Source organism: Microcebus murinus, chromosome 1 (assembly GCF_040939455.1).
Source record: "Microcebus murinus isolate Inina chromosome 1, M.murinus_Inina_mat1.0, whole genome shotgun sequence".
NCBI lineage: Eukaryota > Metazoa > Chordata > Mammalia > Primates > Cheirogaleidae > Microcebus > Microcebus murinus.
In genome coordinates, this window is record NC_134104.1 from 125,934,379 (window position 1) to 125,960,012 (window position 25,634).

The following is a 25,634-nucleotide window of genomic DNA, read 5'->3' on the forward strand; positions in this document are numbered from 1 at the left end:
CACTGATGGCAAAAATAAGACCCTCATCTGGCTTTGCTCATCTGAGTCCGTGGCCACTATGCTCACCGAACAGAGCTCCTTTGCTTCCCCTCACATCCGAGCATGACTATCCTGGGACTAGAGGGAAGTAACTTGAGCTTGGTCCTCTTTTTTGTCATGTGAGGAGAGACGCATTCCTTACAAGAGCACTCTCAAACCTTAGCACGCACTAGAAGCACGAGGAGGGCTTGTGAAGCCACCGGTGCCTGGGCCACCCCTGTAGAGTCCAACTGAGTCAGTCCGAGATGGGTCTAAGAAGGGTCTACGCTCTTGGTCACCTTTGCATTCAGCGGTGACCCTGCAGGTCATGGCTGGGCACAGAGAGGGCACTTCAAGCACCGTGGACACCAGGCCTCCCCAGGTTCGCCCTGGGTAAGAGCCGCTCTCTGTCCACGCTGGCCCCTGTGCCGTTCAGACACACGGTCGGACCTGAACCCGCAGCTCCGTCCTTCCCGGTGCGGCCCACACCCGGAGCAAGGAGGAGAGAGAGAGCTGGGGACCGGGTGCTCTAGGAAGGGCGGAAGTGGGGCTGGCTGTTGGGATGTGAGGTCGCATGTCATCCTGTTTCCCTTCCTCCTTTCTAAGGACAAACAGTGATGCCACTGCTAGAGTGTTACCTTGTCGTCGACAATTCATTTATCGCATAGTGTATGTCGTATCTCATCGCTGACGGTCATTTATTTGGCAACGATGTGTTGCTGGGCCGGGTGGGTGCTGGGAGTGGGAGAGACAAGGATGGAGCTACCAGGACTAGGGGAGACCGACAAGCAAACAGCCACCACCGTGTGCTGTAACTAAGTCAAACCCCATGCCCCAAAACAAAAAAAACAAAACCAAAATGCCTGGGGTTAAGTTCTTTGGGGACTTTGGGGAATTGCTTGCTTCTTGTTCTTTTCACCTCCATTTGAGATGACAACCAGGACGGTGACAGGCTGTTGCTGACATCTTCTTGAATTGCTGGGGCCAGGTCTCCTGTTGCACTGCAGATTGCTTTTCTCTCCTCGCTTTACTAGCTGATGGTGTGTCCACTGCTCCTGTGACGAATGCCCTCAGTGTGTCATTTGTCCTGGCACTTTAACCTGCTACCCAGCTGAACAGGAAACTTCTCACTTTTTTTTCTAGGCAAATAACAGAATTTTTAACACCCAAGGTGCCATGGCTTATGAGAAAACAGAGGAAAAGCTAAAGGGAGAAGCATGCGGCAATCCCACCGGCTGTCTGGCCGGGGTGTTGGTCAGCCCACCTGTCTGAGCGCTGCCATGGCCCAGAGCTGAGACAAGAGAAGGTCTGAGGCTCATCTCGGGCTGCATCCGAGACTCCACCAGGTCCGGTTTATCTTGAACTGGGACCAGGACTCCCAGCCGGAGCCAAGCCAGCCCCTACTGTTACGGGAGCCTTTCTCCATGGGCTGTCTCTGCCTGGGAAGACCAGGCTCCGGCGCGGACCGAGGAGGTGAGCGTGATACGGGGAAAGACGCAGCGAGAGGGAGAGTCGAGAGAAGGAGGAGGTGGGTGGAAGGAAGGTGTGCCGCATCTGTCGCATTGTGGCTGCCGTAGCAGAGCGCCACAAGCCACAAGCAGGTGGCTTAAAGAACAGAGACTTACTCTCTCACCGTTCTGGAGAGAGAGAGGCCCAGATCGAGGTGTCAGCAGGGTGGGCTCTTTCTTAGGACTGTGAGGGAGGGTCTCTTTCCCGTCTCCCCTGGCTTCTGGGGGTGGCCCCGGCAATCTTCGGCACCCCTTGACTTGTAGGCGCATCACCCCAATCTCGAATGTCGTCTTCATGTGGCACTCCCCCTGCCTGCGTGTCTCTGCCCAGACTTCCCCTTTCGTAAGAACACCAGTCCTATTGGATTAGGGCTTGGCCCAGTGACCTGCGATCACCTCAATCGTCTGCAAAGGCCCTGTTTCCTGTCCCATTCACAGGTACTGGATGGGGGGGAGACTTTCGCATCTTTTTGGAGAACTCTATTCAAGCCCTAACAGGAGCAAAGGTGAGCAAGGGACAGGGCAGAGCAGGGTCTGAGCTTCATGTGCCAGGTGACAGTGGGGAAGGGGTTGGGCAGGGCCCCAGGATGGCACCCCAGGACCACGAAGCCCCTGAGGCTTGTGGCTATGAGTGACAGAACGGAATTCCCTCAAGGATGTCCCATTTCTGAGGCTGAGAGGAATAAGGTGGAGATGGGAAGGACTTCCGTGTCATGTCTAGGGCATCCATGGCTTGCTTAGTTTTATTCCTGAGAGGAGGACAGAGAGAAGTTCCGCTACACAAGGACAGAAGCTGTGAGACAGGATTGTGGACTGATGGTGGCTTGCTGACACATAGTGACAAGGGGACGGTCGGGGCAAGAGAAGACGTATGAGCAGTGAGCAGCACCCTGCGACCCCGGAGCTGGGGCGGGCAGGGCAGCCTGCGTGGTGGGAGCCGGTCCCGGGATCGGGAAAGCCTCCTGCTCCCTCCAGTCCGGCTGGCTGGAAATGCCCGGGCGTCTGTGGGCGTCCGGGTCCTATGCTGCGGGCAGGTGTAGCCCTCGTCACGTTGCCCATGACTGGGGAGTCTCCTTCCCCACTATGGGATAGCCCTTACTGGATTCCTCACAGATTGAATTTCCCCAGGAGGAAATTTCCCCAGCAAGACAGTGTGGCTGACCCCCTCCCTGGTGGCCACACCAAGCTGGTCGATTCCAGCCCTGGGCCACTCCAGCGGGTGTGGACCAGTTCCAGCATTTTTAGGCAATTCTGTCCATTTTGGAGTACCCAGGAATTTTATTTGCTTTAGGGCAGCCTGAAAATGTCATCCTGTCATTATGGGCTGCATGGAGTCCTTTTAGGGGAGATTCAAATCCCAGAGTCTCAGGGTATACCTGGAGCTTGTTTTATTCGAATCAAAAAAAGCTGTATAGGTGGCTCCACGTTCATCCAGCCACTGTGGAGCAATTACTCTACGCCAGACGCAGGTTCAGTCTCTGGGGAACCCGCAGCGAACAGACAGAATCCCTGCCGTGGAGTATGCGTTTTGTGAGGGGGGGCTGAGAAGCAGACAATAAAGGCCTGAGTATTTTAACTTGTCAAAGCATTGAGTATTTTAACTTGTCAGGCAAGAGCCCCAGAGATAGTCAAAGAAAGCGAGGGACAGAGTAGAGAGTGACCCCACAAGGGGATTTCGATGCAGAAAGGTGGGTCTGCGGACGTCTCACTAAATAGGTGACATGGGAGTGAAGACGAACGTGAAGAGGTGGGCCATAGGGATGGATTCTGGGGACGGAGTGATCAAACAGCAAGGTGTCGGGGTGAAGGGCCTGGGTTGGGAGACCCTGGAGTTCGAGGCCAGAGTCCCTGGAGAGGAGTGAGCAGGCGAGCTCAGCCCCGCACAGATGGAGGCTGTGAACACGTGTTTTCTGGAGGCCTCCTGGATTTGAAACCACCTAGCTCCTCATCCTCCTTAACTTGAAAATGTCCCAGAAATTCTGAACTGCATCTCCCAGTGTGTCTGCCCTTGAATTCAGAAACCACAGGACACCGCCTCACAATACACCCTGGTTTGCGATTTGGAAGACACGGTCCACTCCAGAGACCCCTAGTGTCATCGGCCAGGGCACAGTGATGTCCTGTCAAGAGAACAACCACATCAACCCGCTATTTCACCTCTGACCTCATGAATGACTTTAGGGAAAACACACAAGCATACATGAGTGTACTCATGTACACACGTGCACACACACACACTGGAAGAGGCAACTGAGGCAGAACATTTTTTTCCCATGAATATTTTAAGCTCACATTCTGAGAGTAGAACAAAAACAATGAGCAAGTTTATCGCAGGAATTCCCTTTGGCGGTTTCCCCCACTCCACCCCTGGTTACGGGACAGCCCTGCTGCTTTACCACCCCCAGAAGAAACCCCAATAGTGGTCAGTTGTCCTCCATCAACCTGTTGGAGCCAGAAGCCCGAGAACTTGGGGGATGCCGGGGTCCCTCCTCTCTCCTATCCAGCTCCCTCCCTGGGAGAGCTCAGGTCTTATCGACTTCAGATACCATCTACGTGCCGCTGACATTCAACTCCATTTCTGCAGCCAGGTTGCTCCCCGGACCTCCAGCTATCAGACATCCTGCTGCTGCCTGCCCTTCCTCCCCTGTTGGCTGCCCATAGGACCTCTCAAATGTCACACGTCCCAAGCTGAGCCACTGATACTCACCTCCCTCCACCTGCCCCTTGCCGTCCCCAGCTTTGTTGATGGCAACTCTGTTCTTCCAACTGCTCAGACCCAAAACTTGAACTTGGCCTTGACTCCTCGCTCTCTCACCCCAGAGGTCAATTCATCACGAATCCTGTAGGTTCTTCCACAACATAGCTCCAGATGCTGACCCCTCACACCACCTCCATGGATGCCAATTTGGTTCAAGCCAAGAACCTCTCAGTTGGTCTCCCTGCCCCCTGCCAATCTCAGCTGGCAGCCACAGCTACCCTCGAAAACCCAAGTCAGCTTGTGTCTCTCCTTCAAGGGCTCCCTGAGTGTCCCTAAAGGATGTCCCACATGGTCCTCCCAACCTGCTCACCTGTCATCCCATTTCCCCCTCGTGCTCCACCCCCCCACTCTGTCCCAGCTGCACTGTCCACACGTGCCCCCCACCCCCCGCTGTTCCTCAGACATGCCAGGGACAGTCTTGCTTCCAAAACTGCATTTGTTATTCTCTCTGCCCCAAACGCTCAGCCCCAGATAGCTGCGCAGCCCTCTCCCCTCTGCAGATGCTAACTCTTCTGCGAAACCTCCCCACCACTCGCTGGCGGTGTCCAAGCCCCGGCCCATGCTCCCAGCCCCCAGGTGTGCTCTGTTTTTCCTCCTTGGCCCTCATCACCATCAGACTCACTGGGCATTTTAATTATCTGTCTCCCCCATGAGAATGTAAGCTCCAATGAGGCACATGTTTTGTCTGTGTTACTCATTGCTGTACTCCTAGTCCTCAGAACAGTTCTGGCACTTAGTAGGTGCTCATTAAACTTGCATTGGCTGACTGCAGGAAGTCTGATGGCCAAAGGAGCATGCTCTCCTCTCCCAGTGTATCCCTCAGTGGCCGGTGCAGACAGGCATCCTTGCAGCTGCTTTCATGGGAGCAGGAGGGGCTTCCCAGAGCATCTCTCCCAGTTGCTCCCCCTTTTCAGAAGGACAGGGGCAGTGGTCCCAGGGAAGAGAGTCCTACCTAGCTTGGCAGATCCCCCGTGGGAGGCAGAGGGTGCAAACAGCCAGCCAGTCCTCACATCTACGTCACACGTGCAGCCTTTCTGAATCAGGAGGGAATACTCTTTCCTGCTCCTTCGGGTGGGGAAAGAATTCTTCCTACGAATGACATTCAAATCTGAACTCCTGGGAATGTTCCTGTTTTGATCTGGCTCTAGCCGTGACGCCGTCGGGTTGTGCAAAGCCCGGGAACAGTGAGGGCATTAGGACCAGGAGCGAGGCGCACGCCTGGCTCGGCTGTGTCTGGCAGAGGCTCCGCTGAGCCTGAGCGGAGGGAGCCGCGTGTGAAGGGAAACCAGGCGCTGCCTGCCGGCTTTGCATCTGTTGATCTGACCTGGAGCGCTGTCAGCTCTGCTTGACGGGGAACCCAGCAGCTCAGCCCAGACATCTCACAGCAACCCGACCGTTTATGCAAAGGGGGAAAGAAACACTCGGGACTAAACACCTGAGCAGAATGGAATCATTATTTTTTCCCAAGGAGTAAAACAGGGTAAAAGGGGGGCAAACAATTCAGTTTGAAGTCCCTACGAATGGGCTTTCAGAAGGCAACTGAAAATCCACTCAGAGAAAACGTGGGGTGTGGGACTCGAGTCCCGTGGTCTCTGATGACAAGAGGAAGCAGGTCTTGCACGTGCGGCTGGCAAATGTCAGACGGGGGAGAAAAAGGAGCAGGTTAAGTGAGTGACAAAAAACTTCCAGGTGGAGCGAGCAACCCGGGTTCTGCTGCAAGCTTGAAGGAGCCTGGAGCAAGAGAAAGTGAACTTGAACATGACCTGTTGCATTTGCCAAGTTCCAGCAACATGCTCCTAAGGAAGCGAACCAGGCGTGGACCGTGCAGACCTCAGTTCCTCCTGCTGTTCCTGATGCTGGGCTGCGTGCTGATGCTGGTGGCCATGCTGCACCCTCCCCCGCACACGCTGCGCCAGCCTGTCAAGGCCCAGGCCAGCAAGCGCAGCCCCGACGCTGGGTACCGCCTGGACTTCGGGGAGTCCCAGGAATGGGTACTGGAGGCTGAAGACGAGGGCGAGGAGTACAGCCCCCTGGAGGGCCTGCCGCCCTTCATCTCACTGCGGGAGGACCAGCTGCTGGTGGCCGTGGCCTCGCCCAGGGCCAGAAGGAACCAGAGCCAGGGCAGGAGAGGCAGCAGCTACCGGCTCATCAAGCAGCCCAGCAGGAGGCAGGATGAGGAAGCCCCAGAGAGGGACTGGGGGGCTGAGGAGGAGGACTGGGAGGTGTCTGAAGAAGAGGAGCAGACCCCGCTTGGCCTGGACCCGCGTGGCCTCCATGAGGCACTCAGTGCCCGCATCCCCCTCCAGAGGCCCCTGCCCGAGGTGCGGCACCCACTGTGAGTAAGGCCCCTGCTTTCCCTCCCTGATAGCGGGGCGTGATCGAGGGGCAGCAAACTCGGAGGTGCAAACTCTGCACCTGCCTCCCCTGTCCCTAGGGCTGTGTGCCCCGAGGTGTGGTCCCTGGGCCAGCAGCATCAGCACCCCGCTGGACACGTATTAGAAATGCAGATTCTCAGGCCCCATGCTAGACCAGCTGAATCGGAAACCCTGGGTGGGGCCCAGCGATCTGTATGTGACCAGCCCTCCAGGTGAGAGCCCCTGTCCTAGAGAACGGAAAGTGAGCGCTCGCACTTGTTCCTCGTCTTTGTCCTGGGTTCTAGTCCTGCTGTCTCTGGATGATCAGGTCCAACAGCTTTATCTCTATAAAGCAGAAGGGAGGTCGGGGCAGGTGTTCTCAAGGCACCTTCTAGTGCTAACACTCTGACTCCAATACATTTTGATGTTAGGATTTTGTTACTGTTTGCTTTTATTTTGGATCAAAATAGCAATTGTGGTTAACATTTATGTGGCTCTTCATGTGCCTGGCTTTAATCTAAGAGCTTTTCATGTATGAACTCATAGAGTCCTGGGAAGTCCTTACAGCTCTGCAGGACGGGTGCTGGTATTATCCTCATGCCTACTTTATGGGTGTGAAAATAAGGACAAGAGTTTTGCTCACAGTCACGTTGCTAGCTGGGGCCAAAGCAGGAATTTAAATGCAGGCATGTGAGCTCCAGTCTGCCTGAACCACCACTCTGTGCCCCCTTCCTTGGTCCATAGACTAAGGAAACAGTTCCAGTGCCCAAGGGTTAGAATATGTGCTGACTGCCGCTCCCCAGCCAGTGCCCCAGCCCCGGCAGGTGAGCTGGGAAGCAGCAGACACTCAGAGCTGTGCCCAGCGAGATGCTGGGTGCATCCCCTGCACCCCTGCCCTCCCCTCCCATCGCCATGGCTGGCCAGAGGAGGCGGCCTGGTCACCAGCATCCAGGGAGCTGGTGATCTAGCTCCCTTCCCTATAAGCATTGCTCTTCCCAGAGCTCAGAGAGTTTCCTGGAAAGCAAACACATCCTCTAACCTTGGAGGTGAGAGCGCATGTGTAGGGCAGCCGCTGGGAGCAGGACCACGTACAGCTCTGATCCCTGATCTAGTGCTCCTCAGCCGGGGTGCTTGGCCACTCACGCTCAGGGTGGTGCCAGTGCAGGGTCAGCACCTGGGAGCAAACACCTCCTTACATTGCGTGCTCTGGGATCATAGCTCACCCCACCCTGCCCCCAACCCTGCTGCTCTGACTTCAGGCCTTGGCTTCAAAAGCTCTTTTCAGGAAACTCCCACCCCATTCCAGTTTTATGCTCCATCTGTACCCTGGAGTTTTAACTCGTAGCACTTATCACAGCCAAAGTCTAATGACCGCTGAAGTGTTTATTTGTTGCATGCCTGCTTCCCCTGCCATGCTGTGAGCCCCTTAGAAGGTTCGGACCCAGCCAGTATTGCATATCCCAATGCCCAACACACAGCAAAGATATGATCATTGAAGGAATGAATATATAGTTTTCAAAATTTTTGACACTTTTTTCCATTTCCGTAGAGCAACAATGCGTACCCTCATTAGAATACTCATTCAAAATATACTTGGTTAGAAATATTGCCTAAAACAAGACGGACTCTGGCTACCAAAGGGTTGTGCATGTGTGACTATGCACATGTGTCTGCATAGTGCAGGTGTGCTATGCATATGCATATTTGTGGGGCATTGTTTACAGGTGTGCATGTGTGCATTGTATGTGTATTGTGTTGTGTATGTATTAAATGGAGATTGTGCATATGTGTTATGTGTAGCACATGTGTGTAGTGCATTATGTAGTGCCTGGTGCATTGTATATGTTGTGTATGTGATATGATGTGCACAGGTATGAGTTGTGTGCTGTGTTGTCATATGTGTATGTGTGTTGTGGATGTGTTGATCTGCATGTGCATGGCGCATGTATACATTGTGTGTTGGGGGTCATGTGCACATGCATCGTGCATATGTGTGCATGTGTGTGTGGCAGTGTGGTGCTTGTTTTGCATGTTTGTGTGGTGCATGTGTGCAAACATTGTGTTGTGACTGTGTTGCATGTTTATGATGTGTTTCTGTCTGTTATGTGTATATTTTATGTGTTACATATTTGTTATAATTGCATTGTGTGAGTGTTATATATGTGCACATGCAAGTGTGTTGTGTGCTATGCATGTGGTATGAAGAGCATGGATGCATTGTGTGTGTGTGGCACAAGTGTGGGTACATTTTGTGGCATGTGTGCTGTGCACATCTGTGTGTGTGCTGTGAGTGTGCAGTGCACATGAGTGTAATACATGTGTGGATTGTGTATGTTGTGTGTGTGGTGTGATGTGCACATGTACTGTGTCTGTGTGCTCATGCATGTGGTGTGATGTAGTGTTTGTTTTACATCTTTGTGTGGTACATGTGTGCATATGCATTTGTTGTGTGTTGCATGTGTTTTGTGTGTGTCACATGTGTGTCATGTGTCATGTGATATATGTGTATGTGTGCCAGCATGTAGTGTGTGTTATGCGTGCAGTGTGATGGGCATGCATGAGGCATGTGGTGCAAGCCAGGGTATGGTTTGTGTGTTTTGTGTTTGATGTGCACATGCGTGTAGGTGTGATTATGCGTGTGTGCGCCACTTCTGTGGTTGCTTCTTCCATCCAGGGTAACCAATACGTTTCAGTTTGCCTGGGATGTTGTCAATTTTAGCACTTAAAGTCCCCAACAGTCAGTCAGGGAATGCCTCAGTCCAGGTGAAGGGGGACAGCCGGACACTCCTCCCCAGCTTGCCAGGGTTCTCGGAGCACAGCGCCAGCTCTGCGCGGAGGCGCGCAGCGCCCTCTGCTGGCCCGCACCGGTGCATGCAGCCCGTGCTGCCCTGGCCGGGCTCCAGGCTCCCGGCTCCCTGCTCCCCTCCGCCATTGGCAGTTAAGCACCGTGTTCTCCTTCCCTGGGTCCCTCTCCTGGATACACTAGAGTCCCTGCAAAACTTCAAAGTGAGGCAACAACCTCCACCCTCCCTCCAGGGTGACAGGATCCTTCTCCCACCCCTTTAAAACTGGGCCAAAATACAACACATAGGAGAAAGCCATGTATTAAGCAGCTGCCGTGTGCAGACGCTGCACTGCTGCTTTCCTACCAGGCCAGGAGATGCTAGAACATCCAGCGGCTCTGCCTCCTGCCATAAAGCGCCCTGTGCCATCACTGCCCAAGGGCTCCTGCAAGCCCGTCCTTACTCCTCACCCAGACCAGCCTCTCCGGCCCCAATCCCTATACCCAAGCTCCCAGGCCAGCCCTGGCCTGCGCCTCCTCCCCCTTGCCCAGGCCACAGGCCTTTTTCTGAGTACCTCTCGGGACACTGCTGGAGGTCAGTTTGAACAGGGGCATGTAGGAAAGTTACCAATAATGCAAGACCAAAAAAGAAAACTATTAATTGAAAAGAAGCCAAAAAACAATCTCCAGAAAGACAGGCAAAATTATACTGGATATTTAGTGAGCACTTACTATGTGCTGGACACTGTGCTGCGGGCTCTTCCCTTGGTTAATCTTCACAACAAATCTGTAAGGTGGGCTTCATTTTATGGATGAGGAAACTGAGGCACAGAAAGGTGGAGGGACTGGCGCCAGGTTATCTGACCGGGTGTGTCTGACACCAGAGTCATGCTCTTAACCACCCTCTGTCCTTTCTACCTCTGCCACCTTCTGGACCAGGGGTCGGGCAAGTCTCACGGCTGGAAGTATTTCACGTTTTTCCATCTTAAAATGGGGAGCTCTTACACAGGCCCATGGGGAGACACGTTGAAGGATGCTTGCCACAGCATCCTCGGTTGGAAGGATGAGGCATTGGAAGCCGCCTGGGTGTCTCATCATGGGGCAGGAGGCGACGGGGGCACCCTGTGAAATACTCAGCAGCCCGAGTTAGAAGCAACAGACCCAGTGCACATCCAACAGTGACGGGAGACCGTAGAGAGGCCCTGCTGAGCGAGGCGCTAAGACCCAGAGAAAGGCTTACAGCCCAGTGTCATTAGGGGAAGTGTAAATGCACGCACGCTAATGAGCCCGTTCTTTGCAGGAACAGATCAAACTCGATGGGGAGGGTCTGGGGCAGGCCTGGGGATGAAAGTGAATGAATACACAGATGAAATAAAGAGAAGGGGCCGTGATGCAGCCACAGACTGAAAAGGATTAACTCAGCCCTTCAAAGCTGCTGTGAGAGAAGGGGCGGGAGGAGCAAGCCCTGCCGGTTCAGCCTCCTATAGCACCCGGGCGTTCACAGCTCCTGCGCGGCTCTCCTTTGATCCTGCGGCGGGGCGCGGCGCTCCCAGGATCAAAGGGGCCTCCCGTGCAAACAAGTGCTTCGTACTCTCTACGTCTAAGGGCCGCGGCCCTCCAGCTTGAGCGTGCACCAGAACTCGGAGAGAGCTGGTTAAAATAGACAACTTGGTCACCCCACCCCCCCAGTTTCTGGCTCAGTAGGTCTGGGATGGATCTTAATATTTGCATCTCCACAGGCTCCTGGGTGCTCCTGCTGCTGACCTGGGACACCTTGAGGACCACTGCTCTGTGCACACTCTTTATGCCCAACAGATTGGCCAGAGCGGTGCTCCTCAAACTGAAATGTGCATGCAGATCTCCTGGGCATCTTGTCAAAAATGCAGTCTAATTCAGTAGATCAAGGACGCAGCCCAAGGTGCTGCATTTCTATCGAATGTCGGAACCAGCACTGCCGGTCCCCGGCTGCACTGTTGAACCTCGCGGAGCTGCCCCACTGGTTCCCGAGAGCAGGTGCACGTCTGAGTCTCTGTACTGCTCTTGACAACACCCATGTTCAGGCCCTGTCACTGGACACTATCTGTAGTTCTGAGTTGGAGCCTCGTAATCTGAATTTTTAAAAGCTGATGCTGGATAGTTTAGGGAACTACTGGTGTAGAAATTGAGTGGGGAGGTAGTAGAGTTCGGGAAGTTTCCATTGAGGAAGTAACATTGGAATCAGAAAATAGAGAAGAGAGGTCTCCCGCATGACCCCAGGGGTTTGTGTTTGTACTTAATCACAAGTGTCAGCTCGGCTGTAGCTGGCTGTGTGCTCCCAGCATTCATCCACTTAAACAATGTCCACCTGAGGTTCGGCCTGTGCTTCCCTGGTTTACGTATCCACTACTGTCACTAAATTATATGTTCATGGAGCAGCGGCCCTGGGGTTGAATCCTGGCACCACCTCTTACTGTGTGACCTTGTCCAAGTCACTCAACCTCTCTGAGCCTCAGTTTCCTCAACTGTAAAATGGGGTGATAATAACACCCTTGCATAGGGTTGTAGAGAAAACGAGATAAAATATGTGATGACTTTTCCCCCAGCAGTAAAGTCCAAACTCAAGTTGCCCTCATCACATCCTTGAGTAAACAGCCTAGGCGGGAGTGAGCTGGAGAGACGGAGAAACGATAGAACTGTGCACATGACATCACCGTTCTTTCTCTCGCCACAGAGCTATTTCCTGGCCCCTGGGGCCACCAAATCATCACAAACTTGGCAGCCCACTAGAATGATCTGGAAAGTTTTAAAAGCTACTCATGCTCAGGGCCCACTTCCAGGGATTCTTATGTAGTTGGTCTGCAGGGGGCCTGGGCATCGGGAGTTTACAACCCCCCAGGAGGTTCTAACATGCAGCCAGGGCTGAGAACAAGGGCTGCAGGCCCCAGACGGTTGGCGGGCTTCACAGCCAGTGGGCAGAGCAGGGAAGGGGTTTCTTCTCCTTTGTTCCCTCTCTCCTGCCCGAGAGGCTGAGCTAGGCCTGGAGCCAGGGCTGGGGCAGGGGCAGGAGGATCACTCTGGCACGAGCTCTGTTGTCAAGCAGAAGGCAGTGTCGCAATCCACGCGGCGTCCATTCAGTTCCCCGGGAAGCCTCTGTCCTGCCAGGCAGTGAGTCACCCCAGGACGACTCCCGCGCCCCTCGTTGGCTCTGACAGCCTGGCCTGCAGAAGAGAAAGGAGATCCATGGATCTGCAAGCGCAGACGTGCCCCTGAGGGGTGGTGAGGGAAGGACAAGACCAGGAACAGGCTGGCGTCGAGACCTGCGGCTGGAACTCAGCTCGGCCCTCCTGAAAAGAGGGAAAACAACCCAGTGTGGTCCATGTGCTGATGGGGCCTGGCTGGCCAAGTCCCAAAAGGAACCAGCCCAGAGCACTAAGCTTCCAGCTCTCGAGTCCAGTATAGTCACAGCGGGGCAGTACCTCTTCTGGATCTCCATCTAGACCCGTCACCCCTCGATGGGGTTGCAGTGTAGACCGAGCTGAGTACATAGAACACCTTTGGTCAAATGCACTCACCGTAGCCAGTAGGATAGGGTCTTGCTCCGTCTGCACTTCAGGACAAACCCAGCTGGCCTTAGGGATGAGATTAGAGGGGGGTCAACCTGCGCCTTGTCTTTTGTCATTTCCAGGAGGGACGATTGGTGTCATTGATCCCAGTGCCACTTAAAGTGTGGTCCTCAGCCCTGCAGCATCAGAAATGCAGTCTCTCAGGCCCCACTTAGACCCACTGCATGAACTCTCTCTTTTAACAAGACCCCCAAGTGATTTACATTCATGTTAAAGCTTGAGAAACGCTGATGAGGCCGGCGGTTCAGTTGATTAGAGGCCAGTCGATTATAATCAGCCAGAGAGTTTATGAATCATCATGCCCAGGCTCCAACCCAGACCAATTAAGTACAATTCGCTAGGGCTCACTCTCTAAGTGATTCGAATGCACAGCCAGCCGAGAGCCACTGATTTAGGCCGTTTTAGGTGAAAATGAACAGAGACGCTCAAGTTGCTTACGGCGATGGGGTTACTGCAGGTTTACCCTGGAAACAAGCCAGGAGCAGGGAGCTGCCCAGGCAAGACTGGAGGAAGGGGACAGGAGGGAAAGTCCAACCACGGTTCCTCTGGGGACAGGGCCTTCATGACATCCTTCAGCAGCAGGTGTCCCAGCACCTGCTCAAGTGTTCTGCCCCCGCGTCACCTTGCCTCCTATCATCTGGCCGCTAACAACCACTGCCCTCGACTCAAGCTGTGGTCCAGGGACCAACCAACAGCATCAGTATTGCCCGGGAGCTCAGTGGAAATGCGGAATCTGGGGCCCTGCCCAAGATTTCGGAGAGCCCCTGCAAAGGCATGCGCCTTTTGTGACCTGTGTCCGCTGACAGAATGGCAGGCTGGCAGCATCTGCCTCAGCTGCAGACTCCAGCCCTGTCCTCCTTCTCTGTCCTCCATGAGCTCCTTTAGCCAGTCCTCCAAGGGCTCATCTCCAGGCTTGTCCCAGCCCTAAAAGTTGGTATTCCCAAGGCGAGTCCCACCGATTACAGACAAGTGAGGCTGAACACTGGGATTTTCTTATAATGTAGGAACTCGGCTCTATGGTATTACCCTCCTGTTAATAGCGACAACCAGCCTATACCTTCCTGGAGAACAAGAACAGTGTCTTCTTTCATTTATCGGACAAATATTTATGTAACAACTAATTGTCAGAGGTAAGAAGGTGAGCAAGACCCAGCCCTGGCCCAGGAAGCTTGGGGTACTCAGGGGTTCAGACAGGCAACCAGGCTGCTACGCCAGTGGGGTTCGGGCTGAGCTATGCAAGCCCACCTGAGTGGGGATCCTCTGCTGAATTGGTAGGAGCTGGGAGTCGGTAACCCCCAAACAGCTTTAGAAAACCCTGCAGAGACCTTTCTACTCTGGCCAGGCCAAGGGAGGGTGGGAGGAGGGTTAGTGGTACAGCCAGGCCATCTGGTGCAGTGCTGTGACTCATTCTCTTCAGAATCAGCATCCAAATGCATTCTGCAGGCTCACAGGGGATCGTGGAGTGGCGTGAAAAGAGGCGTGCCTCTGTGTGTAAACACAAGACCCGGACTCCTGATCTTGGAGTATGAAGATATAAAGCCGGCCTGTACTGAACGGGTCTTAGGCCAGTATTGCCCCTCTCAATCCAGGCCACACCCCTGGGCCGGAGAATGGTGTCAGCATCCCCACGTTGGCTAATGAGGGGGTGTAAATAGCAGAGCCAGGAGTCAAACCAGTTGATTTGATTCCAAAGCCCTTGGTCTTTCCTCTCCCCTGCTGCCACTCAGAGGAAGGACAAAGGCAGTCAGGGGTGGGCTTTTGGACACTTGTGTGACACATAGAAACTGAGACAGTAAAATATTCACCAGATATCTGGCTGAAGCATGAAGAAAGTAGCTCCATTATGTAATGATAAAAACATGCACTTCTTCCTGGATTTTCTGCACGAGTCACCGGTCGCTCTTGGGTATCGCTCTACAATGTCCAAGAGCCTCTGCTGCACACTGCCCCACTGATCCACTGAGCAACACTGTGGCATTGGGAGAGCAGAGATTACGTTCATCCCGCTAACACAAAGAATCTAGGGCACAGAGAGGTGACATGACTTGCCCAAGACCCCTTGCTTGGATCGCCTAGGTTTTGGCTCACTTGTTTTTCTACCTGCCTTATTTCCTCAAAGGATTTGAAGTGGCTTAGAAGAAGATATGTCATAAAATAGAAAAATCATTATTATTGCAATTTTTAGTCAAGGTAAGGGAAAACATATTTTTGAATGCCTTTCCATCAGTTCATGGGTACGTGCCAGCCCCTTCCCACCTCTGGGCCTTAGCAGAGGCTGTGACGCCTGCCAGGAATGTCATTCTCCACCTGCACTCTCTCCCTTGACTGTGTCCTACCCATCCTACAGGTCTTGGCTTTGATTTCACATCCCCACCTCCTGAATGCCTCCTTTGGGTGCTCACTACAGCTGCTGAATAATGATTTGGTTATCTGATCGATAGTATATAAACTCCAGGATATCGGGGACTATCTTTGGGTTCCCCTCAAAGCAGATCCTGAGACAAGGGTCTAATTTGCAGGAGATCCCAGGAAGCCCTGGTCGGGGCCCAGGGGCGTGGAGCAGAGAGTAGAAGGCAGCCAGTGGAAGGCATGTTTTCAGGGCAGCTGCCTCTGTGGGCAGCTGGAGTTCAGCCCTGCTGGGACACTCTGGGAGAGGGTGCAGAGCGTGCATCTCAGCATTACCCGCTGTCTGACTCTGTCTGTGTTGCTGTAAAGGAAGCCCTGAGGCTGGGTAATTTATAAAGAAAAGAGGTTTATTTGACTTATGGTTCTACAGGCTGTACAAAAAGCAGGGCACTGGCCTCTTCTTGGCTTCTGGTGAAGTCCTCAGGCTGCTTTCCCTCATGGTGGAAGGCTAAGAGGAGCCGGCACGTGCAGAGAGCACATGGTGAGAGAGGAAGCAAGAGGGGAGAGGCGCCAGGCTCGTTTTAATGTAACCAGCTCTCACAGGAACTAACAGAGTGGGAGCTTACTCGCTCGCCTCCTGCATTCATTTATTCATGAGGGATCTGCCTCCATGATCCAAACACCTCCCATAGCCCCCCACCTCCAACATTGGGGATCAAATGTCAACACGAGGTTTAGAGAGTCAAATATCCAAACTGTAGCACCCTCCCTCCATCCTCAGGGGTGAGGGTGCTGGGTAATTAATACACCAACTCCTTTTAGCCATCGGCCAAGGGCAGCTCACTGGGGTGGGGGTAGGGGGCACGCTGCTGGCGGGATTGTAAAATGGTGTAGCATTTGCAAATCAGACTGGCAGCTCCTCAAAATGTTAAACGTGGAGCTACCCTGTGACCTAGGAATGCCAGTCCTAGGTATATACTCAAGATGATTAAAAACATGTGTTCACACAAAACACTCATGCATAAATATTCACAGTAGCATCAGTCCTAATAGAAGTCAAATGGAAGCAACCCAAATGTTCATCAACTAACGAATGCATAAATAAAACACGGTATATTCAAACAATGGAATATTATTTGGCAATAAAAAGAAACGAGGTACTGACACATGCTACAACCTGATGCTAAGTAAAAGAAACCAGTCCCAAAGGGCCACATATGACATCATTCCATTTTTATGGAGTGTCCAATGTGGGCAAATCTATAGAGACAGAGAGCAGATTAGCGGTTGCTAGGGGCTGGGGTGGTTGCAGCGTAGGTGGGTAGTTGGTTTCTTTTAGGGGTGTTGAAAACGTTCTCAAATTAGACAGTGGTGATGGCCACACAACTATGTGAGTGGACTTGAAACCACTGAATTGTACATTTTATAAGGGTAGATACCGATGAGCTACCTACTGCACTACCAAAGCACCTAAGGGTAGATATCATGGTGTATGAACTCTATCTCAATAACATTATATTAAAAATTCATGACTTCAAGCAATAACCCTTTATATGTCCATGATTCTATTATATAATTTGGACTGGCCTCAGCTGGGCAGTTCTGCTCATCTCCACGCCCCTGTGCTGCCGTCACCTGGAGGCTGGCTGGGACTGCGTAACTTAAGACGCGTCACCCTCATGCCTGGCAGCTGGCGCCGGTCCTCGCCTGGGGCACCTTAGTCTTTTTTCAGGTAGCTGCTAGTCCCCTAGGCATCTCCCAAACCGTGTGCATTCGCAGCAGCTAAGCAGGGGTCCTCAAACTTTTTAAACAGGGGGCCAGTTCACTGACCCTCAGACCGTTGGAGGGCCAGACTATAGTTTAAAATAAACTACGAACAAATTCCTATGCACACTGCACATATCTTATTTTGAAGTAAAAAAACCAAATGGGTAAAAACACCTGCATGTGGCCCTCGGGCTGTAGTTTGAGGACAGCTGAGCTGAGGGGTTAATGTTACAAGGTTTACTCTCCTGAAGGGAAATCATCCTGCATTTTAACACAATGAAATGGAAGCTACCAAATCCCCCTGGGTGAGCAAGGAGATTGGAGGCCTTTGCTCCCAGTGGCTGCCTGGAGGATGGAGAAGAGTCGGCTGTTAGGCCAGGGCCCTGGGGAGATGAGGTCCAGCAGGGGCTCTGTCTGAACTGCAGTCACTCACTTGGCCTCTTTTGCCTGTGGTCCCTGTGGTGGACGGCGCTGCCATGCTGCACGACTCCAAGAGGCAGCAGCGCTCGGTGTTCTCTGAGCGTGGCACCCACCGGGGTTGGGCAGTGCAACAGCCCCAGTAGTGGGGATGCGGATCAAATGGAGTAAATGACGTGGGAGAATCCTACAAATACCAGGGACGGTTATTCCCAAGACATCTGGCAGTTCCTTTGCTGTGCTGTAGGACAACCTCAGAGGCATGCTTAGACAACACCGAGCTAGCAGCACCTTCGTACCCAAGTGGTAGCAACAGCTTGCAGTTATTGAAAACTTGCAGTGGGCAAAACACACAACATATCTCTTTGCTTATATAATCTTTACATGTCCCTCTAGTAACTCTACTTGTTATCCTCATCTTACAGATGAAGAAATTGAGGCCTGGAGAGGTATCCAGGCACAAGAGGAGGCTTGCAAGAAATACTAATAACTAACATCTTTGAGCTCTTACTATGAGTGAGGCATACAGGCTAAATATTTCATATGCATTAAGTCATTCGATCCTTCCAACATGCCCATTTTGCAGATGAGCAAACTGAGGTCAAGTAAGTCACATGCTCAGAGAAGGAATTAATAGAGTCAGAAGCATTGCAAGAAATGAGAATTAATTCCTGAAGACAGAACAGGAATTTCCTGTCCCTCTGGAAATTGCTGAAAGGAAGGATGGTTGTCAGAGAGCTATGCCACTTGCTCAAGTCACATCGGAACAGATCCAGGATTTGAACCCAAGGCCAAAGCTTCATCTCCTATCCACCTGACATAACACTGGCTATCCTAGCACATTTCCCAGCGAGTTTATCAAGGCGGGTGGAGCTGCAGGTTGGCTGCTCTCAGGGAATCCCATGTCACAACCTCCTTCTCTACTCTGTGCTGCCACCTGGACTTACTGTCCCATGCCCGTCCTCACAGGAGTCTGCTGCCCACGGGCTGACAAAGCCCGTCCCTGGATGATGGCCATGGGCCCCCACGAGCCCCCACACACAGTTGGCAGCCCCTTCTCTGTGTCCAGGAGCTACACAGCTTGCACCATCCACGGGCCCCTCCCCCTGTCACCGCCCACCAGAAACAAAACAACCAACCCCTGGCTCCTCTTAAAAGCATCTAACGGGCCCTGAGACACAAGGCCTTCCATGACATTTGGTTCTGCGCTCCAGAGCCCTTTTGAGGGTGCTGGTCCTTCTCACAAACCCCAGGCTGGGTTTGCTCAGAGCCCGCGCTGGTCCTCCCCTGCAATGCCTCATTATGTCCACGGTTGTTCTCAGCTCTTGCCACCTGGCAGTTCTGCAGTTGCCCGGAGAGGTGCCCGCAGCTGCGTGTCCATGTCTCGAAGGCCTCGTGGGCATCTCCCTGGGAGGGAAGGGAGGTTCTTTCGGAGCCAGTGCCAGGAGATCCACCCCACAGATAGGAGGGACCCCGTAGCCTGGGGACAGCTTCCAGGAGCCCGTGTGGCCTTTCACCCCTGAGCAGCCCGAGTGGACCCCACTCCCACCCCTTGCCCATCTTCCCTCTCTTCTGTGAAGAGAGAACAGTAGTTGTGTCTGTTCATAAAACCCAGAAATCCCTGGAGCAAGAGGATCTACGAAATTCTCTTTGAAATGCTTGCTCTCCGGAGATACCATCTCCTCCTGCCCCCTCCTGCAGGACGGGCGCCCCAGAGAATCAAAAAACCCAGAATTTCAAGGCTGGAAGAACCTCAGAGGAACATCTTGTAGTAATGGGGCATCAATGATCATAAAGCAAACACAGTGCTCACTCTGTGCCAACCACGTTCCTAGTGCTTGATAAAGATCCTTTAATCTCCACGCGGCCCTATGGCGTGGGTGCTATTGCTACCATTCTGAGGATACCAAGACACCTGGAAGCTACCGTGTTTCCCCGAAAATAAGACAGGGCCTTATATTTATTTTTCCTCAAGAAGACACCCTATGGCTTATTTTCAGGGCATGTGTTATTTTTTTTTAAGTACGGTATAACAATCTACATTTACTCAAATATAGTTAAGTCAACTTCTTCTGGAACATCATCATAACTCTCCAAACCCCGAATTCCATCCTGAATTCTTACGACTCTATTTCCTTTAGAACCATTGGCCCCAATCTCTCGTGTGGAGCAATAGAGCTCTCATGGGGCAGATGAGAAGGGCTGCTCGTCTTCTTTACCGCTCTGCGACGAAATGCATGGGTTGTGCAGATGCGCTGCGTAGCCACGCCCATCACTAGGTCTTATTTTTGGGGTAGGGCTTATATTGCTGCACAAATGCTTAGAAATCCTGGTAGGGCTTATTTTATGGGTAGATCTTATTTTTGGAGAAACACGGTAAGGTCATTTTTGGAGGAACACGGTAAGGCCCAGGGTCATTTACACAGCTAGGAAGTGGTGGAGCTCCAGGGTCCACGACCTGAGTCACTGGGCGAGACCACCACCCTGTAGAGAACATTCTGTGAGGCCAACGAGACGGGGTCTGGTGCCCTGGTCACCAGCTACTTAGCAAAGCAGGAAGTTCTCGTGTCTCCTGACTTGGAGGAGTGGGCACGGGGTGTGGTCTTGAAGAGCTAGAGTCTAGATAAGGGTTTCTTTCCGTGGTGGAGTCCCTGCTATGCGCCAGGCACTGTGCTAAGAACTTTTTCAGCCTTATTCCTCACCAAGGCTCCAAAGTGGCCACCGCTAGCATTGCCGTTGTGCAGACGGAAAACCACACTTGAAAGTGGTTCAGCAGGTGTGTCATGCTATGCTGTAGCACAGTTGTTTAGATATAGCTGCAGTTTACGAAGATGATCAGAAATATAATATTCATGCTAATCATACCCTATTATTATTCTTTGATTCTCACAACAGGCCTGAAGGGTAAATATCATTACCCTTATTTTTCAAATGAGGAAACTGATGCTTATAAATATTGACTGTATTACCCAAGGGGACTCGGGAAGCAGCAGGGTAAAAGATTTAAGGCTAAATATGTCTGATTCCAAAGTCTTAGGTTGTTTTGATCACATTACTACGGGGACACACACACACACACACATACATGCACATGCGTGTGCATGCCACACACTTGTGTTGTTTGCAACGCTCATGTTCTGCGGATTGGGACCGAGAAAGGAGCCGGGCACAGCCGGCGGGCACGGCTGCATGCTGCCCTGAGAGCAGACGTGACAGGCACGGTTCCCTATTCAACTGCCCTGCAGGCCTCTCCATCCCAGACTGCTTTCCTATCGCAGCCAGCCTCCCGGCAATATGCCCAGGTAACAGTTGGGGGGGGGGGCTTGCATCCACTGAGTTCACTGAAGCAAACTTAGTTTGCACAGCCACCAGCCCTAGTCTAGGACCCCTGGATTTGCCCCCCACCATGACACAGCGGGACTGGAGAGGACACAAAGGAAATTTGGCACCTGTCTCTGGAAAGTCCAGAGCAACTCTAGGGGCAGGGCAGCAATTCCCTCAGCCAGGTGGCTTGCAGGAGGAAAGCTCCACCAGGGGAGGGCGCGGTGGAAGGGACAAAAGACCTCAGCAAAGACGCAGCAAATACTGGGGGACTCCAAGTTATCTTCCTGAAGCCTTACAGGGAAGCCGGGTCCACTCTGGATGTGTTATCTCAACAGCCCCGACCTCAGACTGTAAATATGTGTATAAAATTCATTATTTTATTTATCTTAAGGATGGTTCTAGGGACAGTCATCCATTTAGGGACTGCTTTCTAAAGTCCAAAGGAGTTTCTTTTTAAAATTCGTGTTAGATGTAAACACTGATCTGTATTTGAGTTAAGAGTATTGAACCATGTCAGATTCCTGATTTTGTTTATTGCGGGTGGTTATGTAAGATATTATTATTGGAGGAAGCTGGGTGAAGGGAACACAGGAACTCCCTGTACTATTTTTGCAATTTCTTGTTGGTGTTAAGCTATTTCAAAATAAAAAAAGTGATACACTGAAAGAAAAAAAATTACTAGGAAAAGAGTGTTGCCTTCCCTAAAATACTTTCTCTGATGGTGGCGATTCTGTTGCTGAATAAACTCACTGTTTTACTTTGGCTACCAGGAATCTCAGAGTCAAATTTAAAATTCATTCTAGAAATACGTAGGCCCTTATAGCTTAGATGTTTATGTTCTTTCTCCAAATGTTGACTTTCTACACTTACTTATTTTCCCTGGTTCCTGACTTTTCCTCCTTATTTTTATTTTACCATCATTTTAAGTGTTTGTGTTGTATATATTTCTTGCGAGTGGTTTCAAATCCTTCATGAAAAGATAGAGTATAAATACACAAACTAAAAAAATCATATCTAGTTTTTGAGATGTTTATGTGGTTTTTAAAAATCATCTAGGAATTCTGTTTTACTGCTACCGTAAAGCACTTACCCAGCACTAATTCTCCCCTCTACATGGGATTCTGCGCTGAAACTCGCACTCAGGTTTCCTGTGCGTTGAGAGTTTTCAGCCTTGGTTAGGACGACCACCCGGCGGAGGGACGCTCAGCTGAGGAGCAGCATGGGTTGACACTGCTTCAGGTGGCCACACTTAGTCTAGATGCCACCATGCTCCCAGCTCCACCTTCACGGAGGCCTTTAGATGTCGAAAGTTTGGGGTTCTTGAGAATAACCCCAATTCAATTGTCCCTTTGAGGAGGGACATGGTTTTGGCAGCAGTTGCAATCTAAAAAGAAGAGCTTTGGAAACATACTTTAGGGAAGTGCCTTTTGTGAGCAAGTGTGAGCCTCACACTGCTCCACGCAGCAGGTTGTTGTTATAACTCATTCCCCCGTGGGCCCATGCAGACTCTCAACACATTGAAGCAAATACCAAGTGTCCTGTTCACCTGTCCTGTTCAAGTGTCCTGAGGAGACAGGGCAGCACGAACAGCCTCTTGGCAGACGTAACTCCGTGCACACCTGTGTATCCGGCCACAAACCAGCAAAATGGAAAGAGCATGAGAGCTTCAAATGGATCATTTCCAGCTCTGCCACTTACCAGTAACATGACCTTTGCTGAGCCTTGCCTCCCCTCTGAACCTCAGTTTACTCATCTGTAAAATAGGAGTGAGATAGCCCACAGATTTCTTATCTGATGAATGTGCAGTAATACGTTTGTAAGGGGCCTCACAGGGTGTTTGGCATGCTGTTGGCCCTCACAAACATTCAATCCTTGTTCCTTTTTAAATAATAATAACAAGAGCAAATGCTTACTGTGTGCCAGGAGCTGCAGTAGGTTGTAGAAATACGAAAATAAAGCAAATAGCGTCCTCCCTGTAAACAGATGACAATTAGTGTTCATAGCACACTTGACCGTGTGCATCCTCCTGACCATGACTCTGAGGTTGGCAATATTGTCCTGCATTCCCGTTTCACAGATGAGGACAGCTGTCTGCTGAGAATGGTGGCAACACCACTCAACTATTATACAATGACAGGAGCGTGGATTAAACATAGCAGAGGAGCTCTTGGGATCTGAGGACTGGGAGATAGCAGGCAGTGCTGCTGTAGGGTATAATGGGCTCTCTTTTTTTGGACATTTTAAGAGTCCCCAAAGAGTGCTGCTGCGCTGGAAGGAGGCCCATATCATAGGGGCAGCCTCAGCCAGGGCCCAGGCGTGAGCTAGAGCATGTGGAGTGTTTCTGACAGCCTTTCCTTCCCCATGGCTCCCTGGTTCTCTCCCCTGCAGGTGTCTGCAGCAGCACCTCGGGGACAGCCTGCCCACGGCCAGCGTCATCCTCTGTTTCCATGACGAGGCCTGGTCCACCCTCCTGAGGACCGTGCACAGCATCCTCGACACAGCGCCCAGGGCCTTCCTGAAGGAGATCATCCTGGTGGACGACCTCAGCCAGCAAGGTAGCGGTGGCTGTCCCCCGGCCTCCTGGGGGTGGGGACAGAGAAGCCCCCCTGCCTGGCTTCTGGGTCAGTGGTTCTCAAACTTGAGCGTGCATCGGAATCGAATGGCGGGCTTGTTCAAACCCTGACCGCGAGGCCCACCTCCAAGGTTTCTGGATCTGGCTCTGGGCCCAAGAATTTGCATTTCTAACAAGCTCCTGAGTGATGCTGATCCTGCTGGTCCATGGACCACGCTTGGAGAACTGCTGCTCTAGTCTTTGGCTTCAGGCCTGAGTTCCAAGGGGAGGATCACAGAGAGCAGCAAGGGAAATCTGTTAGTTCTTTCTGGGGTCCTCATGCCAGGAACTTGCCCAGCGTGGCCGCAGCAGTGAGCCAGACTAGCTGGAGGCTCTGGGAGTGCCCGGGCTCCTGAGCCACAGCTGGCTGGGTACCAGGCAGGCCTGAGGAACAGGTGCAGGACTGGGCGGGGCTGGCCAGAGACTCTCCAAACTCTCAGCCAGGGCAGAGTGCTCCCGAGAGCACACCTGTGGTCCAGCCCCCATCAGCAGATGAACTGTGTCCCATCAGAGTCCCGCAGGGCCGTGGGAAGTGGAGGAGCTGGGCTGCAGGGAGGTGGACTGCCCCCAACATCCTCAGCTCAGGCCAGTCCCGCCAGCAGGGACCCGCATCCCCTGCCTGGCGATCCAGCAACCCAGCTGCCGCCCTCACCATCCAGTGACCCCCCCATCTCCTGCTGACAGCGGGGCGCAAGGCCCTTCCCACATCCAGGAGTGGCACTGGCTCATTGGTCCCCAGGTCGCTCCTCTGTGTGCCTGCTGAGACCCAGAGCCCAGACAAGGGCCACCATGCATAGTTTTTGTTTTATCCTCATGGCCACCCTGGGGGCAGGGCTTGCCAGCCCTACTTCATATAGGAGGGAAACTGAGACACAAAAAGATGCTGTGGGTTGCCCAGAGCCACCCCAAAGTGTTGTCAAGCAGATGGTCGTGACGATGTAGTACAGCGTGGTAGAATCAGCTAGGCGTGCCTGAGCTTACACATCTGGGGAAGTGATACCCACACTGAACCATCAAATCAGAAAATGCACAGGATGCCCAGCCCTTAGGAGACCCTTTATAAATGGAAGTCATTATTACCGCCGTTTCCTGGGAGGAATGGGTCAAAGAACACACCAGCTCCTTCTGAAAACTGGACCAGACAGGCATGTGACCTTCTTACCTGCTTCAAAACTCTCTGAGAATGTCAAACCACCTTTGAAGTCCAGAAGTTCTTCCTTAATCTATTCTGGACCTGTCTTGCCAGAATTCTCTCCTAAATAACACTAACAAGGATTATAGCTAAAGAGAGTTCAGTGGTCAGCCCATGCAGGGCCTTGTGAAGTAATGTTTGCTGAGAATATTCGTGAGAGATTATGCTTGGCTACTTTGAACACAAACCTGCTACTGTGGCTTAACTGACCAGCAGAAATTTATTTTTCTTCCAGTACAGGAAGCCTGTAGGTTGGCAGTGCAGGACTGGTAGGACAGCTCCACAATGCCATCAGGGACCCAGCTTCTTCTGCTTTCCACTTAGCCATACTTAGAGTGTGGTTTTGGCCTCATAATTACAACAGGGCTGCTCTACCTCTGGACATCACATACACATTCCAGGTAGGAAAAGGCAAAGGATAGATAGGCAGAGGTCAGTCAAATTTGTCCTTTTAGAATAAAAGTTAGCAAAATAAGAGTTTTCCCAGAATCCTCTCATCCAGTTTTTTTCTACCAGAGCTGCTACCTGCAGCAAGGAAGTCTTGGGAGATAAGTTCTTTTAGCTGTCCTGGACAAAATCAAAGTTCTGTCAGCAAGGTGGAAGGGGAGGGTGAGTGTTGAGGAAGATGACTAGCAGTTCGATACAATGAAGTCTCTGAGGGCTGGTTCTCAGACATGCAAATTCAAAAATTTTAATAGTTCAACTAACAGAGGTCCCTCTCTAGGGAATGGACCAGGGTTAACAATCTTACCAAAATAATTATAAAGTAAAAATAATTATAAAGTAAAAATCTGCACAACAGTTTATCACTGGGAATTGCAATAGCCAAGTGCCTGGGAATCCTTATGTCCACAGCTGGGGACAGATACTCAGAAGGCAGCTTCCCAGGAAGGAGCACAGGGGGTCTGGTGGGGCTTTGGGGCTGCACGAATCTTCCTAGAGATCCGGCCTCCCT

At 52.0% G+C, this 25,634-nt stretch overlaps 1 protein-coding gene across 1 annotated transcript in view; it reads left to right on the plus strand.

Annotated features, from left to right (window-relative positions):
* The first annotated feature begins 5,395 nt into the window (after positions 1 to 5,395).
* GALNT15 (polypeptide N-acetylgalactosaminyltransferase 15) overlaps positions 5,396 to 25,634 on the plus strand; it is a 46,162-nt gene continuing 25,923 nt past the window's right edge. The window contains exons 1-2 of the mRNA XM_012766958.2: positions 5,396 to 6,619; positions 23,265 to 23,431. Of these exons, the coding sequence (XP_012622412.2) occupies positions 6,075 to 6,619; positions 23,265 to 23,431 (712 nt within the window). The 5' untranslated portion in view covers positions 5,396 to 6,074. The remainder of the gene's footprint in view (positions 6,620 to 23,264; positions 23,432 to 25,634) is intronic.